The sequence below is a fragment of the Nesoenas mayeri genome (assembly GCF_963082525.1).
Source record: "Nesoenas mayeri genome assembly, chromosome: 5".
NCBI lineage: Eukaryota > Metazoa > Chordata > Aves > Columbiformes > Columbidae > Nesoenas > Nesoenas mayeri.
This window is the reverse complement of record NC_137548.1, coordinates 40,875,413-40,895,882: the sequence shown is the minus strand read 5'-3', so window position 1 is coordinate 40,895,882 and position 20,470 is coordinate 40,875,413. Positions and strand designations below refer to the sequence as shown.

Sequence of the window (20,470 nt, the reverse complement as noted above, 5' to 3'; positions counted from 1 at the left end):
AGACGAGGCCGCGGAGGCACCGGCTGCTGCACCGGGACACTCCGGGCCGCTGCGGCGGCCCCGCTGGCGCGCACGGCAGCCGGACGGCGCTGCGGGCGGCGGAAGGGGGTGCTCCCGGCGCCGCCCGTCCCCCGCGCGGGAGGCCCCGGGAAGCCAGTGGCGGGCAGCGACCCCCCGCGCCCTGACGGGGCCGCCAGCGGCGCCGCAGCCGCGGGAGGAGAGCGCCCACGGGAGGCGCCGGCGGGGACCGCGCCGCCGCCGCCCCGCGCAGCCGAGCCCCCCGCGGCAGCGGAACCGGCCCGGCCACCCGTGGCCCCTCGCCGCCGGCCCGGGGACAGCGGCCGCCCGCCCGCCAACGGCGAACGCGAGCCCGTGCGGCCCACGCGCGAGCAGCGTGTTTCCCTCGCGCAAGGGCGGGGGAGGGGCAGGAAGGGCGTGGCCCGGCGGAGGGGAGCGGAAGTGCGTCTGCGGGCGGCCCCGGCCAATGGGCAGCGCGCCGCTGGCGGGCGTCGCGAGGCAGCTTCACCGCGGCCGCCGCCGGCTGCGCCCCCCGCCTCCCGGACGGGCGCTCCGGTACCCGCCTTGCGGGGGTGGCCCCGCCGCGAAGAGGGTGAGCGAGAGGAAGGGGGCAGGAGAAAAGGGAGCGGCCCACGTGATGGGCTGCTGCAGCCAATGAAGACGGCAGGAGGTTGCGCGTGGCAGGCGAAGGCCGCAGGAGCCGCGAGCGGGGCGCGTGGGCCAGGGTGTTGCTGGGCGCCCGGCGCCGCGTGGAGCCGCCGGCGGGAGGCAGGTAGGAGCGCGCGGGCCCCGGAGCGCTGCCCGCCGCCCCCTCCCCCCACCCCGGGTTTGAAGTTTTATTCGAGGAGGTGGCGTGAGGTGTGCGCGTCACGTGAGCGCGGCGGCCCAATCACACGTGCGCACTCCCATTCGGCCGGGCAGGCAGCGTTTGAGGCGCGGGGGTTGCGGGCTTGTGGAGCGGCCGTGACGGGGTGCAGCGGGCGGGCTGCCCTGTCTCCTTACCCACCCCCGCGCCGCTTCGGCTGGTGTCGCGGGCGGATGAGGAGCTGGGGGGGATGTTGGGCAGTGGCTGGCGGTCACCTGACGTGGGGGAGGGCTAAAGGGACCGAGCAGCCCCGCGGCTCCGCATCCGGGCTCTCCGGCCGGGAAGGGTCGGGTGAGGCCCGGCCCGGAGCAGCTGCAGCCTCCCAGAGTCATCCCGCTCCGGGGGACCGTCCCCCGGCGGAGGCGTGGCCGGCGCCACCCGGGAGACCGGGGCTGGGCTGCCCGCGCCTCGCCTCGCCCCGCCCCAGCGGGAAAGCCTTTCCCGGGGACCTGCCCCGGTGCTGGGGGACGTGCCCACCCCGCTGCCCCCTCGGCGCCACAGAAGGGGGATGGAGTGGGTTGGGGGAGTGGCAGCGGGGCCCCTCAGGCGGGCGCGCTGGGGCGGATCGTAACGGCTCGGCGGAGCGGCCCTAGCGCGGCCGCTGGCCCGCGGCGGCGCGCGTGCGCCTCGGCACGTCGCGTGAGGCGGCCGTTGGTGGCGGGCGGGGGCAGCACTCCCCCTTCACCCCCCGCTCCCGCCGCCCTGCGCGGCCAGCGCTCGCTCCCCGCGGCACGGCTGCCCGCCTCAGGGCCGCCGCCGCGGTTGTGGTGTCTTCCAGCTTTCCGCCGACGGAGGCCGAGCGCCACCGAGCCGAGGTCGTGCCAGCGTGGCGCGGGAGACGGCTTCGTGTGGCGGGATCGCACACTCAGCTGGCCGGGGTTGTTGTTGCATGTACCGCCGGGGGAAGCAGAGTAAATAAACAACGGTGTCTTCCCCGAAGGGCGATGTGGTGCCGGTGTTGGATTCGGTGGTTGTTGGTGGCCTTAGATACCTCAGTAGTTGATAAGCAGTTTACACGGGTTAATAAATGGTAAGGTGAGCTCAGTTTGCGGTGGTAGACATGACGGTTAGCAGTTATTTCATCCACCTGGTTAGATGACTGGTTTCCAGTAGTGTGGTTTGAATTTCTTGCTTAGATTCTTAAGATGTCAAACCTTACTCAGTCACACTACCTTACTCCTAACACGTAGTGTCTGAACTAATGGGTTGTCTTTAATTGCACTTGACAGAGTGGGCTAAAGCCCTGAAGATTTGAAGTTGCTACAGACTTGGAAAACTGAAGGTTGTGTAAAGAAGAGGGCAGGCTGATGAATTGGTTTTGCCACTTTAAGGTGTTTTTCCAGATGCAGCTGCTCATTCTGGCTGTGGCACCCTTTCAGTGCCCTCAGGCACGGTTCCTTGTCAGTCTGTAGTGAGAACCAGAATCCATAATTGATTCTGCTTGAAAAATGTTGCAGTGGGTGAGCTTTTTTGTGCATGTGTTTGTGTTTATGTGGGGGGGGCGGGGAAAGCATCGTTCTTAGGTCTGGCAGAGATGGGCAGTGTTCATTCACTTACATATTCTGTTTGGCAGCAGCTGGCTATTAATCTCACCTACCACTTGCACAGTGGTGGTGCAGATGCTACTGTGCCTGCCATGGGAGGGAAACTGACCGGAGGAAACCAATGTTAGTTCCACTTGTGGATAATAATGCTTGGTTGCCTACCAGAAAAAAAAAAAAAATCTCTTTGAGATTATGCCACTGCATCATTTACACTCAAATGAACTAAGTAATTTCTGAAGTATGTGTTGTGCATGTTGGCTTTTTAAAACATAATTTCCTAAGGAATGGGAAGTCCAAGACATTCTTTTTACAAACACAATGAAATAGATCTTTGCCTAGAGGAGCAAAAAAGATCTCTCATGTAAGAAGAGGCTGTTGTCTGTTTGCTGTTTCATAGACAGCAGAGGATCTGCTAAAAAATTCACCCATGGTATGCACATCGGAAATGGTACCATTACCTGTGAGATCAGCAAGGCTTATTCAATGTCTTGTTCTTCCATAATTAAGGATGTGGTGTGGTGTATTTTTTGGGGATTTTTTGGCGTATGTGTTGGGTGACTTTAGAATAAAGAACTGAATGATGGTGGCAGAATTGCTCCTCTCTCCCTGCAGAAAGATGGAACATGCTTTCACTGTTGGATTCTGTTAATAGTACCTATGATAAATCCTTGATATATCTTTCTTCTGAACTGGATAAGGAAGAATGCAGTGAGAATGATATGGGTGAGAAGAATGATGAAGGCTTGCCATGAGAAGAAAGCAACCAGAAGAAATTATCCTTTTTTGTTTGGTTGGTTTTTTTTGTTTGTTTGTTTTAAATCAAGCCCAAATCAGAAAGGCAGTAAGGGATGTAAACAGCATAAAAGACAGAAAATGAATGTGGGAGCCAGATAAAACACATCTACAATAAAAAAATGCTTGTGGTCATTGTTGCAGTCCCTGTCTTCAGGAGAAGACAATTTGGAGAATGACAAGATGATGACCTAATTGCCATTAAACAAATACTTGTGATGATGGAATTCTGCTGTTTTGCTAACTCTTGCAGTATAGTGCCTTCTGGTAATATGATGTGGTCTGCCTGACCACAGGGTGAGTCAATAATGAAGGTGAATTTAAACTTGGAACCCATCACCAACAGTCTGATACTTTAATTGTTGTTACTCTCCCTTTTACTTAAAAGAGGAATAGAGATTCCCTCGCAGTTCTAACTTGATGCGCCATTGGTGACACTGTAGCAATGAGTATTGCTGTAAGACAACAGCTGAATGAGTAGGATAGTCCTGAGCTCTGATGAGGCCTTTTTTACTTTACTTGTTTTGCTGATTTTTTTTTTTCTATGATGTGGACAAGATCCCCAGCTGACAATTCATCGTGCATGTGATAAATGTTCCTCATGATGGCCATAAAGGGACTGAAATTCATCAAAATGGTGTTGCTGCTGCTGATGGCTTGTTTCTGACAGTGTTGTGTGGCAAAGAGCACAAAACATTGCTTTATTCTTTCGTTTTGTAATTTTTAGTAGTTGAAACAATAGCATATTGAAAAATACACAGCAATCATTGAATGTATGAATAGCAGTCATATCAATGACTTTCTGTTAAAATATGGAAAGTAACGTAAAATACATTATTTTAAATGTTGAAATAATAACATTGTATACAGGTAAAAACCACTTATTTGTAGAGAATGCTGACTTTTCTCCCTACTTTCTCACCAGTGGTTCATACGTTATATAAATGAATTCTGTGTTTCCATTTTGCAGTCTTCAGTATTTGGGAAGATTTTTATATTTCCCAGAAGTTCAGGTAAGTCTTGGGAGATGGAGAGTATTGTGCGCTGTACATTGTGGGATTAATGCTGTTAAACAAAGCACCAACCTTGTGGAGGACTGAAAGTTCAGTCTCTTGTGGCAAAGTATTAGTATTGGAGAGGTGAAGCAGATATTTCCTTCCTCCTCCTCCCCCCCCACCCCAAGTGTTTGCCCTCTTCCTCCAATAGAAGCTGCTGCTTTCCCGGGGGTGTAGCTGGCAGTTGGTGAAGCGCTTCCTGAACTACTACCTATTCATCCTGCCACAGTCATGGCTCCAACCCTTAAGAAGGGAGTTTGTTTTTAGTATAAAGTAATTAAGAAGTGAATTTAGTTTTAGCATGAAGTAATGCTCTGGGCTGAAAACTGATGGTGCACAAGCTGTGTCTTACTTGCTGTGGGGATGATGCATTCTTTGTGCGTCTGGAGCACATGTTTTAGCATGTTTGCATCAGCAAGAAAACTTGAATCTGGAAAAGCAGATTTCTTGCCTTCTATTTTTCTATGCAACAGTCCATTTCTTGCATTTTTTTTAAATCTCACACTTTTGACCTAGATTCTGCCACCACTTATACCTTTAAGCTTCTTGACCCTGGATTATAGTTCCTCAATATAGCTAAAGGAAGAACTTATGCTACTTTTCTATCATAAATAAAACAATGTAAACTTTTTTTTAAGGTGGATTTGGGCTGGGAGTCTGTTGCCTAAGGACAGGGGTCTGGAGCTGTCATAGATGCTGCAAGTTATTGGAGTCATCTGTGTAGAGCAAACATACAACTCTGAGAAGCAAATACTCTTCCAGGGAAGCAGTTGGAGGCCGGTGGGTCCACTTATGGTATAGAAAATAAGACTAGATAGCCTTCTGTAGGCAGTTTAATCCAACGCAGAGTTTCAGAATTAACAGACCTTGTGGGGTGCTACTGTGTTAATTGTTCTCCAAAGTGGCAAAACATTGGCTAAAGGAAGTATATTTTTATATTTTAACCCTTCTAGCGTGCACATTACACAGCACTTCAGACTACAACATCACTAGGTTTTCAAGTCTCTCCAATTTTGTTTGTTCGTTTTTTTATGGCCAAAACTTGGGACTTTGATTGTCAGGGCTGCCTGGTCATGGTAATAAATTTGTAGACTAGAGCTCCGCTGACTGACTGCTGCTGGGGTGTAATACTCAGGCACAGTTGGTTCTGATAGCTGTTGTTTTCAGCTGGCCAGTCTGATTTCAGCCAGTGCTCATTTTTAGTAAGTGAATTTGAGAGCCAAAAGCCTCCTTTATGCTCCGGTAGTAGTGCCTTTCAAAGTGTATAATATGACAGCGATGTCCTGTTGTACCTCTCGTGTAGTGGAGATCTTTGTATTTGAACTGAAAAGAGGATGCTAACAAAAATTGTAATCGGCACCTCTTTCATGTTTTCCACAAGTTGGCAACTGTTATGTTCTGCTTAACTGTGTCTGCAACATATGTTGCTCTCCCACATACAGATCTTTAGCAAAGCCTGGGCCTTGTGACCTTCCAGCTGGTGATCTGTTACTGAATCTTTACTGAATTTTTTTTTTTTTTGAGATAGGTTAGAAATAAGAGTGACAGAAGAACATGGTTTGGTGGGTTTTTGTGATTTGTTTTTTTGTGTTTTGTTTTTTGTGGGTTTTTTTGTTTGTTTGTTTGTTTTTTCCCTGCAGCTCCAACTAGCAATTTATCTGGACTCCTGGGCTCTGAAAGTTACAGGCTGCGTATAACTTATAGTGTGTAGGCTTGAACTTGCACTTTATGCGTTGTAGGCATTACTGTGAGAAGGAATGTGATTTACTGGGTACTGAAATGCAGTTTGGAAAGACTGTAGTTCATACTTTCACGGTGCTGCAGAGCAGAGAATATGTTTGAAAGAAGCATTTTGGAGAAGAAAGTAATTCTTGGTAGTGAACTTAAGTGCTTCAAGTATGACCATCACATTGCTAGTTACTATAAAGTAACACCCTCAGATCATGAAGGGCAGTATTCAGTTGTTGCAAACCAGTTCATTTACATGCTGCCAGTTGGTGTTTAGCACAAACAAGGCCTTAAAATTGCTGTTTGTACTGATCTAAATGGGATGTAGTCCTTATGCAGTACTCCTGTTGCTGGACAGCTATAAGCTGCTCAGAACTAGGTTACTTAAGCTGGAGGGAATCTGTGGTACTGCTGTGACTTCTACTGGTGGATTTGTTCTCTTGATAAACTAGAGGTTCTGCTTTTGCTGCAGGTAAGGATTTTTACCTGCGTTGGGTAAAATGGTAGCAAAATCCCTGTCAGTGTCAACAGTCTCTGCTGTTGATTCTGTTACTGTCAGGGAACATGTGGCTTGTAGGCCATGAATGTGGTGCTGTCTGCTATTCAGTTTGGTGTGTCTGCTCTTAGTCACATGAATGGCCTTCTTGCTGAAGAGAAAAAAAAAGAGACTTATTTCTGTATTGTCACTGTTCAGAAACATCACTTTAAACAAAATAGTGTGTCAGTGTATCCTGTGGCCCTAAAATGTGATGACTGCTATACCTCATGTGATTGTTGTAGGTATAAAATGAGTATTCCTGATCAATCTTTGACAATGTGGCTTAGTTTTTTTAATCAGTGTAATTAAATTTACTGTGCTGAATTGGACAGCTTGATGCTACTGCGGCTCTGTGCTCTCGGGTATAATCAGTAGCAAGGCTGAAAATGTATTCCTAGTAGGCACAGCACACATAGCACACATATACATGACATATAAATGCATACACGTCTGGCCACATAAATCAGGCAGACACACAGATATTCACAGGAACGGACAGCAGCAACAGCCTTATCCTGCTCCCTTCCCTATCTGAGCAGGATGAAGGTCTGTCAGTGAGAGTGTGTGTGTACATACATATATATATAAGGTCAGTGCAAAAGTAGTTGTGGTTTTTGCATTGTTGAAATTAGCTATTTGATATGGGAATACATTCTTACATGTGGTTACATTATGCATAATTTTAATGTGCTTTTCTTGCTTTATGGTTTTTTTTTTTTTTTTTTTGCTACTGACTTACTATTTGCTGTTTATTTGATATTTATTTTAGATTATGGAAATTATGTTAGTCAAAAATTGAAGCGGTTTTCTTATTCAAGTTCAAAATGGGTCGTAAAGCAGTGGAGACAACTCACAATATCAACAACGCATTTGGCCCAGAACGTGCTGACAAATGCACAGTGCAGTGGTGATTCAAGAAGTTTCGCAAAGGAGACGAGAACCTTGAAGATGAGGGTAATGTCTGGCCATCGGAAGGTGACAGTGACCAATTGAGAGCAATCATTGAAGCTGATTCTCTTACAACTACACGAGAAGTTGCTGAAGAACTCAAGCAAATTGGAAAGGTAAAAAAGCCAATAAGTGGGTGCCTCATGAGCTGACCAAAAATCAAAAATTTGTCACTTTGAAGTGTCATCTTCTATGCAGCAACAATGAACCATTTCTCGATTGGATTAGTCTTGGTTGCTGTTTGGTGGTCTGCTGCCGGTCTGATCCACTACAGCTTTCTGAATCCCAGTGAAATGATTTCATCTAAGAAGGATGCTCAGCAAATTGATGAGATGCACTGAAAACTGCAACACCTGCAGCTGGCATTGGTCAACAGGAAGGGCCCAGTTCTCCACAACAATGCCTAACCACATGTCACATAACCAACGCTTCAAAAGTTGAACGAATTGGACTATGAAGTTTTGTGTCATCCGCCATATTCACCTGACCTCTTGCCAACTAGCTACCACTTTTTCAAGCATCTTACCTTTTTGCAGGGAAAATACTTCCACAACCAGCAGGATGCAGAAAATACTTTCCAAGAGTTTGTCAAATCCTGAAGTATGATTTTTTTATTCTACAGGAATAAACTAACTTACCTCTCATCAGCAAAAATGTGTTGATTGTAATGGTTCCTATTTTGATTAATAAAGACGTGTTTGAACCTAGTTATAATGATTTAAAATTCACGGTCCAAAACCACAATTACTTTTGCACCAACCTAATATATATACGAACACATACATGTGCAAGGTAGATTTCATCCAGATGCTGAGCTTAGACACTCAGTCTGCCCAGTAGCTGGGTCCCAGATCCCAGTCTCCCCAGTTGCTGGCTTCTGGACAGTTAAGCCCCTGGCGCCACAGGTGCTGAGTGTGGTCTCTCTCTCGGCTGACTGAGACTATCCTGGTTCCCTGATGTTCAACACCCCTCTGCTCCATATGACCTTGGCCTTTAGAGAGGCACAATGTATGATGTGCATACACACAGAGAGCTGGTGCCACTCCCCTGGTCCCTCCATAGTTAGGTCCTTTGTCAAGCTGCACACACTGCCACCATGCCCGGTTTATAGCTAAACTGGAGTGCTTTCTTGATTCCTTTCTTCCCCTTCCCATTTGCTATATAAAACATCAATGTACTTGGCTGTTAGCCTTGCCTTTTCTTGTGCAAAGATATTTTATAAACTTAAAAGACAGAATCATCTTATGAAGTTGTTTTAGAGAACGGCTGAACGTGATCCTTAACAAAAAGAGTGCTGTCTCATTGTGATTTTTCGTACCTCCTTCTAATTCCTCTGTTGCCAGCATTTGGGTTGTTTCCTTTCCACCACGCCAGCCTTATTTAGTGTATGGGTGTTGTGGTGTAACCCCAGCTTGCTCACTACCCCCTCACAGTGGGATGGGAGAGAGAATTGGAAGGGTAAAGGTAAGAAAACTTTGGGGTTGAGACAAAAATGGTTTGATACATAAAGCAAAAGCTCTGCATGCAAGCAAAGCAAAACGAGGGATTCATTCACCACTTCCCATGGGCAGATGGGTGTTCAGCCACCTCCAGGACAGCCAGGCTCCATCACGTGTAATGGTTACTTGGGAGGACAAACGCCATCACTCTGAATGTGCCTCCATTCCTTCCTCTTCCCCCAGTCTTATATACTGAGTATATTGGTCAGTTGGGGTCAGTTGTTGTGGTTGTATCCACAAATGCAAAACATCGCCCCATACTAGCTACTATGAGGAAAATTAACTCTGTCCCAGACACAACCAGCACAGTGAGGCTAAAGGTTACCTTTTGCCTCTGTCCATGCTATGCCTCCTTTATGAACTGCTAGAAGTAGCAAAATCACCATCTTGCATTCTTTCATATTTGCAGTTTTATGTTTAAGCAGTTTCTCTGTACTAGCAAATATGTTTAATCCTCCCTTTTTTCAGCATGAGTTCATTATTCCAGTTGAAAGGGAAAAAATACTCCATGGTTTTCTCCTACAGATCTACCTGTGTTACTGTTTGGATACACATTTTTCCAAGTGTCTTAAAAATTTGTTTTCTTTAGTTTTGTGCTTCTGAGATGATCTCCCACAGCATATACTTCTGTTGCCAAGAAACCTTCAAGGGGGTGTCTAGTCTCTGTAATGTTGCTCTTGTTTTGCCAATTTTCTGCATCCTAAGGCACAACTGTGTTACACTGAGGATCAGCCCTAGTGAAGCTACTGTCTGCAGTAGGCAGCAGTCAGTACAAAATTCTGATCTACTGGTGAGTCTGGACCTTGGTGTCTGCCTACTAGTAACTCTGATGTCCTGACTTCCTGGCACTCCCATGCAAATATCTGTTTGTTTGTAATGGATGCAGTGTTGCAAAATACCTATCCCTAATGGAAAGAAGGGTGGACACGGCTTCATGGACGTGTTAAACTGCAGCTATGCTGCATTTTGGTGTGAAATCCCTCAATGTTCAGAGTTGTGTTTTAGTGAGCTTATTCTAAGAAGTGTCTGGTTTACAAAATGTGATCTCCTTGACATCTGTGAAGGACTGCAAGTCTAGGGGTGGTGTGGCAGACTGCTTGGTTAGATGCTGAGGGCAGGAAGACTCTGATAAGGTCTAGGTTGTGCTAAGTGAGGTTGTTTTTGAACTAGTTTGCCTTACCTGACACAGGACACCATGCTGTGGGCACTTGGTTAACCTGGGGCACGGTTTGGCAACTTCGTGTGAACTGTATGAACGTTCATGGGGTACTTCTGCAGCTTTGGTGGTTTAGAGTCAAATTCTGCCTTGAGTGTGGCCAACCAGTGAAAACTCGTGCAGAGGGAGGGAGACGGATCCCGGTTTTAGCGTGTGGGTATCCGCGTTGGTGCCTCAGTGTCAGCTCTCCTGAGTGGCGCGGAGGTGTGGCGCGCGTTGCCCTGGCAGAGGAGAACGGCGGCTCGTTCCCGCTCCGGCCTGCCCGCCCGGAGGCTCCCGTGGCGCTCCCGGTGCGCCGTGGCAGGGAGGTCGCGGAGGAGCCAGGCGAGCGGCCGGGCTCTGCCGGGCCCGGTCCAGAGCGCGGCGCTCGCCGACTCTGTGGCCGCCGGTCGCGCAACACACCGGCGCCGCCCCCCGGCCGTCGTGTGCCAACGCGGGAGGCGTCCCTGCTGCCGGCGGGTCTCGGCCCAGACCCGTGACCTGAGGCGGGGCCCGGTGTCTCCGACGGGGGGAGCGGTGCGGCGGGCGCCTCGCCTGCTCTCGTCGGGCGGCAGCGGCGGGGGGCGGGGCCGCTCGGAGCCCCGCAGGGCTTCGAAGGCGGCGGCTGCCGGTGCCGCCGCGGCGCGCGCGGGGAAGCGCCGTGCCCGCACCCGTTCGAGAAGCTTCCCCGCGCGCGGCGTGGGGCCGGGCCCGGCGCCGGGCCCTGCTCTCGGCGCGGGCACGTGACGGGCAGATGGGAGGGAGGGGGGCACGAACCCGGACGCGCCTGCGCCTGCTGCAGCGCCGTGACGTCACCACGGTGCGCACGCACGTTGTCCCCAGCTGGCGGACACACGGTCCGCGTGAGGAAAAAGGAAGTGGGAGGCCCCTCGCCTCGCCGTACGGTAACTACCGGGGAGCGGGGGCGTGCCGGGGGCTCCGGTTCCCAGCACCGGCCGTGCCGCGCGGAAACTTATCGCGCCTCCTGTCTGCCGCCTCAACTGCGAAAATTAACACCAGGCGTAGCCACGAGGTGACGGGGCCCGGGCCCGCGAGCCGCTCCTCGGCGGCGACGCGAGGCGCCGCTTCGGGGTCTCCCCGTGGCTGCCCCGCCGTGCGCGCTGCGGGGGCGGGGCCGCCTCGGTAGCGCCGGCGGCGCCGCATCCCTGTCGCCGGGCAGGGTCGGGTGCTGGTGAAGAGCGGCGCGGCTTTTCTACGTGCACCTGTCCTTCAGCCCTCCGCCTCCACCGGGCACCGCAGGCGGCGGTTCCGGCCCCCGCCGCGCACGGAAGGGCTTAGGCAGCTCCCGGCTGGGAGCCGTCCGGCGGCGGGAAGGAGGGCATTCAAAGCGACAAGTGCGCCGCTCGGCCCGTGGCTGTGACGCCACCTGCCCCGGGCGGGGCGCTCGCCGCATCGGGAGCAGCGTGCCGGGTCGGGGCCGCCCCTCCGGACGGGCGGGCGGGCGGCACCGCTACCGCGGTGTTGAACGCCAGCGCCGCGCGTTCAGCGCTCGCTGCCATTGGACCCGGCGCCGGGCTCCCGTCGGCAGCGCGGCGGCCGTTGGCGGGCTGTGCCGCCGTCTCGCGCTGCGCAGCTCCTCTGCCGCGGGACGTCACCGCTCCCTGCGCCTAACGGGGCTTGCTTCGGCACGGGAAACCGTGCACAACTCCTGTACCTGAATTGCGGTCTGTTTGTAGGTTGGGATATTGGGGGTGTGGGTTTTTTTGTTGTTTTGGTTTGGTTTGGTTTGAACATTTTTTTCACACATCTGATTATCTTCCTGTTTTAGCACATCTCAGTGCATCTTTCGAGTATTTTTAACCACTGTCATCTCGTTAGATGTTGCTTCTCAAATATAAGGTCTGTATGTGGGTAAAATAGTGAAGTATCTGAAGCTGATTAGAACTTCAGCCTCCACAAATACACACTTTTTCCTTGAAATACTGGATTAGAAAGTCCATGCTGTAATAGAATAGGCTAGTAGGTGTAAGACCAAGTGTAATAAAACATGTGAAATTGATCTCATAATAGACCATGTTAGTGCTGAAAGAAGGTAGCTTTCAGCTACTGTAATTGCACATAATCACATTTTAACCACGCACATCTTTGAATTGGTACTGTGAGTGGTGCTTATGGCAGAAATAACTGTAACAGCACAGTGTAAGAACGTTAAATATTGGAAAACAGAAATTGTGAGTCAGTAGCTCACTGTATGTATAGAATTTATGCTGAATGCATGATTATTGAGCTTTTTTGAATTTATTTCTGGCACATGGAATTTCTACCTCAAGTAAACCAAAAGTTAGAGGCTTTGTGCATATCTTACACTATCAAAATAATTTCAAATCGGGTTTATTTCTTTCATGAGCTAGTACAGCAGTCTTCAACTTCCTCACAAGGGGAGGAGGAGGGGCAGGTGCTGAACTCTTCTCTGTAGTGACCAATGACAGAACCCGAGGGAATGGCAGGAAGATGTGCCAGGGGAGGTTTAGGTTGGACATTAGGAAAAGGTTCTTCCCCCAGAGGGTGGTGGAGCACTGGAACAGGCTCCCCAGGGAGGTGTCGCAGCCCCAAGCCTGACAGTGTTCAAGAAGAGACTGGACAAAGCCCTCAGACACATGGTGTGAACTGTGGGGTTGTCATGTGCAGGGACAGGATTTGGACTTGATGATCCTTGTGGGTCCCTTCCAACGCAGGACATTCTATGATTCTATATATATTGCACAGCATTAATATGAACTCACTTTGTGATTGTATGTTCAATATAGATACAAACATGCTGTATGTATGTAGAGAGGGTAAGCTGGTAGAAAATCCAATACAACTTAGAATGTGATTTCTTTCTCCCCACTCCGTTTATCTGATTTTTTGACAGAGATTAAGCTAATCATAACAGTACAAATATTTTCTTATTTGATTTAAACAATTTCCATAATTGTATAAGATAGAGGTAACTAAGGTTGGCTGTTGCTTCACATTCATCCACTTAATCTTAGCTGCATGGCCTTTTGGGGGGTTAATTTGTCTATTTTTACCCAAAGCTTAGTCATTTGAACATTTGTTCTTTGTCTCTGCCTTGGACAGGCATTTGGAAGTTGTTGTAGTTCGGCAGGGGAGGGGGGCAAAGAAATGTCAACTACACAAATTTAGACTTTTTCAATAAAGAAATACAGGGGAGACATTTTTAACGTTTTTTTTAACCTTTTTCCTTTCTTTCCCTTTTTTCATCTTTGAGGAGTTTTGGACCTTTGGGAACTCTTTCTGGAAGGAGCAAATAACTTCTGCCTTTGTGTCGGAGATGTGTGTGCCATTTGCTCTTCTGAAAACTGCATGTTTTGCCAAAGGCTTTTTATTAAGCAAATGATTTGAAGAGTTGAGACAATATCAAAACATAGAGCACTTTGGAATATCAAGCAAAGCAAGGAGTCCTGTTACGGCAGAGCATTATATGAAAATACAGTTTAAAAGTGTCGTAGCCCTCCTTTCTGTAAGGCCTAAGTTAAATACACACAGGCAACCTTGATTTGATATATCCTAATTGTGCTTGATTTTATAGTGCTGATTGTCTTTTAGGTTTTTAATGTGGAGAACTGTTACAAAAATTTTTTCATGAGACTTATTCAAATACAGTCTAAAAAAGTGATAGTTTTAACTGTGTTTTCCTTTTTTTTTTTTTTTTTTTTTTTTTTTAGAATGGTGAACACACATAGAAGATTATCAGAACTGTGTAGAATTTGCAATTGATTTGAGAGCTCGTAAGAGTGCTCGTCATGGAGAAACAGCAGATTGTCTTGGGTACCCGGGATGGTGGGACTGTGTCTGGTGCAGCTCCTGCTTTTTTTGTCATCTTGAAACAACAGCAGGGAAATGGTAAAGCTGACCAAGGAATCCTAGTAGCAAACCGTGATGCTTGTGCTCTCACCAGCAGCGTAGCAACTCCAATAAAATCCAAAGTCAAGACCTGCCTCCCAGCTGACTGTGTCTCAGGGGGCATTACAGTCACCCTAGATAACAACAGTATGTGGAATGAGTTCTACCATCGCAACACAGAGATGATCCTGACAAAGCAGGGGAGGCGCATGTTCCCGTACTGCCGATACTGGATTACAGGTCTGGATGCCAGTCAGAAGTACATCCTAGTCATGGACATATCCCCTGTGGACAATCACCGGTACAAATGGAATGGCCGTTGGTGGGAGCCCAGTGGAAAGGCAGAACCACATGTCCTTGGGCGAGTGTTCATTCATCCAGAATCTCCTTCCACAGGGCAGTACTGGATGCACCAGCCGGTATCCTTCTACAAACTCAAACTTACCAACAATACTCTAGACCAGGAGGGTCACATAATCTTGCATTCTATGCACCGTTATCTGCCACGACTTCATTTGGTGCCTGCAGATAAAGCCACAGAAGTCATTCAGCTCAATGGCCCTGATGTCCATACATTTACCTTTCCACAGACAGAGTTCTTTGCAGTTACAGCCTATCAGAACATCCAGATCACACAACTGAAAATAGACTACAATCCTTTTGCTAAAGGATTCAGAGATGATGGGTTGAATAGCCGACCTCAGCGTGATTTGAAACAAAACAGTAACTTAGAATTGGAAGGAGGTGATGTTTTTAGTGCTGCTAACATTCGTTATCGCCCTGCTGGAGTTGATGCATTAGATTTGCATCAGAGAAGCTTAGATTCTTCATTCATTGATCAAAACCCATCAGATGGTGATCTGGAAAAAGAGTCCTTTAATGCAGAAAGGGACTTCCTGGGTTTTCTGGACACTGACCTGCCTTTGGGTGATATGCCGAAGCTAAAGCAAGAAGTTTCTGAAAGGTGGGTTGACATTCTGATTTTAGCACGAATACTGGTTGAGTGGGATATTTGGTAAAACATTAAATAATAGGATGCTCAGTATATAGATTACAGCTAAAGTTTGTGTGACCTGAAATGGCAGAACACTTAGCATTATTAAAAGCTTTTCTTTGCTTTAACAGTCACATATCAGTCTGGACTTTCTAATGTGTCTGAGGAGTGTAAGAGTTCAGTATGTTTTCCTGTGTTGCTTTAACTCCCTTTGTAAAGAAGCATTGAGGGATTTCTCTTAACCCTGATAATGTTTTAGAAGACTAAATTTATGTTTTCAGTGTTTTAAACAAAGCACATTGCAGTCATCAGAACATTGCCTTTCTTTTTAGAGTTGCTTACCACAGTGACATTCTGTCATTGTATCTTCTGTTTTCATTAGTGGACAAGTGAAGGTGTTGTGGTGTGTATGGGCACTTGGGTCAGGTATGCATAGGGATCATTACAAGGCAGTTGTAACTGGCAGCACACCACTGCTTTGTCAATAACTGCTTGTGTGAATTCTTCTGTTCCACAAAGTAAAATGAGGTAGCTTACCTGTTGATAGTTGCCTCATGTTTGCTGTTAGAGAATATCTGCGCCTAGGAAAGTACTTCAGAATAACTGTTACACTGTTCAGAGCTTAATTTACTCTTTGGTAATTTTGTATCTATGTACTTCTCTAGTGTTGACTTTTGAACCATTCTGTTCATATCAGGCAAACTATAGTAAAGCAAACTAGTGTATATTCAGTTTTCAGAACATTAGTTCTTCCTTTTCCTTCAGATTTGTTGCCAATATTTTTGTGCTGTGCACTTGAGGTCTGTTCATAAATTTGTCAGCCTTTCAAGAACACTGTTGAGTGAGTGGCATTTTTCTTTATCAAACTAGACACATTAATATTTACACATTGATGAAGACTGGGCAATATTTTTTGGTCATAGGGAAGCTATTACTAGTAGTTGATAGGCACTATATTGCTTTTATGCAGGGTTGTGATTTCTGTGGAGTTTAGATTTGAGTGAGAGTCATAAGTTGGGAACTGCTGTCTCTCAGATAATGCTCTCCAAAGGAAGTAGAGTTCCTAGTGCTGCAGTACATGGTGTTTACCACCAATGCTCAATTTTTCTGACGTTTTTGAGAATAGACCTATGTAAAAGGTTGTATATACCTGAGAATAATGTTAATCTTTAGTTACTAGTACACTTTGGAAATAAAAGCCTGGGGGTTTTTTTTGGTGTTTTGTTTTTCTGGTTGTTTGTTTGTTTTCCTGTGACCTGGTAGTATGTTTGGTTTCGTCAGGTGTATCATAAAGAAAATAAATGTTTCATTTGAGTTGTGGACACTTCTATAGGAATGCATATGCCTGGAACCAGTCAGATGTTGGGGGCATGGAGAGAACCACAAGAAAACTTCACTGGTTCTTAAGTCTTACAGGCGAATGTACCCTTTCTCATTTCCCAAGTCTCTTGAATTTCCTGCTTCAAAAATACAAATACTGTGGGATTTTTAATGCTCTGATAGTCTTGTTTTTATAATTTAGTTGTCTTGTGTTTAGTGTGACAGTTTACTTTTTGCTCCCTCCTTGCCTTCCTTTGGGAAGAGGAAAGCAAGCAGTCATCATTCAAACCTCACCCACAGATTGCTAGATTAATTTAAACATAAATGATTTTTCCCCTCATGGTATGTTTTAGAATGATCTAGCTAAAAAAAAAAAAAAAAAAAAAAAGCATATATCTCAGTACTTTCAATACATGAGCAGCTAAGTGGTTTTTAATTTTGCAAAATGCAAGAAAATGTTTTTTTCTGCTTTTACTGTTCTGTTGTGAGGATACCAAATACATTACTTGGTATATAAAGAAATTTGCTTAAATGTGAGTATCGTTCCGTATCAGGCAAAGAAAGAGCTACTTAATACATTTTTTCACCATTTTTACTGATCTCAGAATAATCTGAGGATTTTTAGGGGACAAATTTGCATGATTCATCTTCCCACAGAATACAGAAAGAGATGTTTCTGTGACTGCTTAGGTTGCATGTAACTTCACAAACTAGGGGCTAAAAAGCAAATTTTGTATTGTTTGAAAAGTTAAAAATTCCATCTGAATTTAAAAATACAGAAAAATGTTCCTCAGCATTTTGTGCAAATACTTGATTTTCTGATACATACAGGTAGGTAGGTGATGCCTCAGTCTTGTCACCATCTGGCTTATGGTTGTAGTATGCAGACTATAATAACATTTCTGTGTCTAGAAATTTCATTTTTACAGCAGAGCTTGTTTGTTTTGGATACTGTCCTGATGCCTAATAGAAAGGTAGTCCATAGCTTGAGTATACATTTTGCAATATATAAAGGAAAGTGGTTGTAGAACTCCAGACTTTACTGGGCCTCCAACTGGAAACAGTAGAACTCAAATGAGAAATTTATTCGTGGCTAGCAAATCTCTTTGAGTTTTTTGTCTTTTTTTATTTTAGAGGATTTTAAGACATACGAGCAGATGTCTCAGATCTTCTTAAAAACATTCATTTAAATTGTGGATCACCGGTACTAACTGAATCAACCTCTAGCTGTAATGTGGCAGGATTTTGAGTTTCCTGTAACCGATTGTCTTAGAACTCCTTTCACAGTAAACTCACTGAAGAAGACAGGCTTTTTAATCTGACAAGGACTTTTTAATCTTACATTTGACATTCTTAATTGAATAAAAGCTAGAAAATTTCTGATAGGAAACTCACCGGCCAGAGAAGACAGTAGGCAAAACAGGACTGGTATGCTGCTTTCTTGCTGTCTGCTATTCCTTCACAAGGCAGGTTTTTGCTTCAAGCTTAATTCTGGTCTTTTAGTGTCCTTCTGAAGTATAGCAGGTTCTCTAGATAGGTTATGTGTTGTTCTCAGGAGTTGTATATGAAAACATATAAATCTGTGTCTTGACTGTCTGCTCCCTCTTTTAACACTGCAATCTGTGTTAAGGAGATGGAGAGTCACAGCTTTTCTCCCTTAAGTATGTTTCAGTCTATACCAGGTAGAAGGAGCCTCTTCCTCCACATCTTCCCCTTCCTCAGTCCCAGCCAGGGGTTCAACTAAGCGTAGTCATTCTTTAAAGGTGGTGTGTGTAGATAATAATAAAATACAGGTGCATGCACGTATATGCACAATGTGTAAAGCAATATTCTCTTTATATGTAATATACTGCTATTTAAGTTATATTTGAGATTATGTTAACATTAACTAACACTAGCAAATATTGTTATTTTTAGTAACATTTTAATAACAAAGGTTAACAGAATTTGTATAATAGTAAATCAACATAATTAAAATAATATGTAGTATCTTGTAGTATATATATAAAGAGAATATTGGAATACTTTCTGATCTATTTAGTAAATATGTCCTGACTATTCTTTTATGAGGTTCAGTGTGGATATGAGTCTGGCTTCCTATCTTAGCTGTTTCTTCTTGTGATGAGGAGCCAGCTCCTGATTAGCTTAACAAAATTGCTGACTGCAAGTTTTTGGCTGATGTGTCTGTCCCTCATGGAATAGTTCGTGTTGGAAGGGACCTTTAAAGGTCATCCAGTCCAACTGCCCTTCATCTACAACTAGATCAGGTTGCTCAGAGCCTCGTTCAGCCTGGCCTTGAAGCCTGTCATCGGAGTGTAACTGGCTGCACCGCTAGTCTTCGGTATCTAATGCATGATATGTCAAATTCTGGTTAGGTTCATACTCAGTGGAAGATAGACTATTCACATTCTGTAAGTGTCAGAACAACAGTTGAATGTAGGAGATGTCTGTATGTGGCTTTAGGATGAATTAGCTAAAATTTTAGTTAAATCAGGTAAATTGAAGTGCATTAGGCACTCACTTGGCTTCTTATTTGCAAACGCAGTGGCTTTAGTAAGGTGACTTAATGAGAAACACAGCAAACTAAGGCCGCTTCTGTGCATTTAAAACGTGATGGAGTATCATCAGTTCATGCTGTGTCTCAAATAGGAAAAAGTGTAAATGTTACCCTAATACCACTAAGGAAGGAAATTGTGCTGCTGCCCTCAGATAAGAAGTTGGATTGTTTTTAATGACGGCAATTCTTTTCTTAGTGCTAAAAATGCAAGCTTGTAAATGTCAGCTGATTTAGCAGGCTCGTACCTCAGAGCATTTTGGAAGTTTTTTATAATACGTAACCAAGGATTATGGGAGATGATGGAATTTTGGTAAAGGAAGAAGAAATTTGATAAAGATCTTGTGTTTTGTTTTTGTCCCCTCCTTCCCACACCAGCCCCATTGCTAGCAGTTACGAAAGCAGTTCCCGTGTGCCATCCCCTTTGGACCCAAATGGACACTTTAATGTAGTCATTAAAGAGGAACCAGCAGATGACTATGACTACGAATCAAGTGTTTGCACACAAGGAATAAGTGTGAAACAGGAAGACACAGATGAAGAAACTGATGAATATTCCAACACTGATGATGATGATCCCATCCTGCAAAAACACCTGATAAGACGCAGTGAAAAAGATGGAATTGATGGAGAATTCATCTCTAGGAAACGCATGCTAACCAGCCCTTCAGGTGTTGCCAAAGCAAAAATGTTAAAACTGGATAGTGGGAAGATGCCTGTGGTCTATTTGGAGCCTTGTGCAGTCACAAAGAGCACAGTGAAGATATCTGAGCTGCCACAGACCATGCTCTCTTCTTGCAAGAAGGATAAGTCCCCTTTGAACACAATACTGGATTCATTTTCTGTGTGTTTTGAAAATGATAAAGGCTCTTGCCCAGACACAGCCTCTGTAACTAAAGAGTTAGTTATGAAAAAACAATCTCCTGGGAGTAAAATATCACAGAAATACTCTTCCATCAGAGAGGCACAGTGGCCTCTCTCTAAATCACCTAATTTTAACCTCAGGGGCTCAGTAAGTTGTCACTTTTCAGCTAAAGAGATCTGTGGAAGAAAAAGGCCTGGCATACTGAAGAATCCTATGTCCCTGAAAGGCTCTGGTAGCAATCAAAACACCTTGTCATCAGTTGCAACAAGAAGAGGAAGGCCTCGAAAACTGAAAATTTCAAAGGCTGGTCGGCCACCTAAAGGTATAGGGAAAACTGTAGTAACAAGCAAGAACACCCCTCTGGGGCCTGGGGGTGTCCTTCCAGATGTTAAGCCAGACCTTGAAGATGTTGATGGAGTCCTCTTTGTGTCCTTTGCATCAAAGGTAAAAGCCAACTGTTTTGAGTAAAATTGAAAACTTTTTCCAGTGTCTTGCTTTAAGCCCTTCATACTTACAAGCTGAAGGTATATTTTATTTTAAACTGAGTTTTGAGATTTATAACCTCCTTCAAAATCTGTTGTTATCTTGACCCTATGTTAATCATAACATTTTCTTACTTCTTAGCAGCTTGGGGAGAAATAATGGGATCTAGAGTTCCGTATAAAAGAATGCATACTTGTTTATT

General features: G+C 45.9%; 1 protein-coding gene across 7 annotated transcripts in view; it reads left to right on the top strand.

The window, feature by feature from the left end:
• The first annotated feature begins 599 nt into the window (after positions 1 to 599).
• The window catches only part of MGA (MAX dimerization protein MGA), a 61,483-nt gene continuing 41,612 nt past the window's right edge, over positions 600 to 20,470 (top strand). For 5 of the 7 annotated variants that reach the window (XM_080345369.1, XM_080345371.1, XM_080345368.1 and 2 more), the window contains exons 1-2: positions 13,368 to 15,016; positions 19,299 to 20,229. In XM_080345369.1, the coding sequence (XP_080201495.1) occupies positions 13,953 to 15,016; positions 19,299 to 20,229 (1,995 nt within the window). In that variant the 5' untranslated portion in view covers positions 13,368 to 13,952. Of the gene's footprint in view, positions 611 to 10,992; positions 11,088 to 13,367; positions 15,017 to 19,298; positions 20,230 to 20,470 lie in introns of those variants that run through there. The other 2 variants (XM_080345366.1, XM_080345365.1) reach the window with 2 other exon arrangements.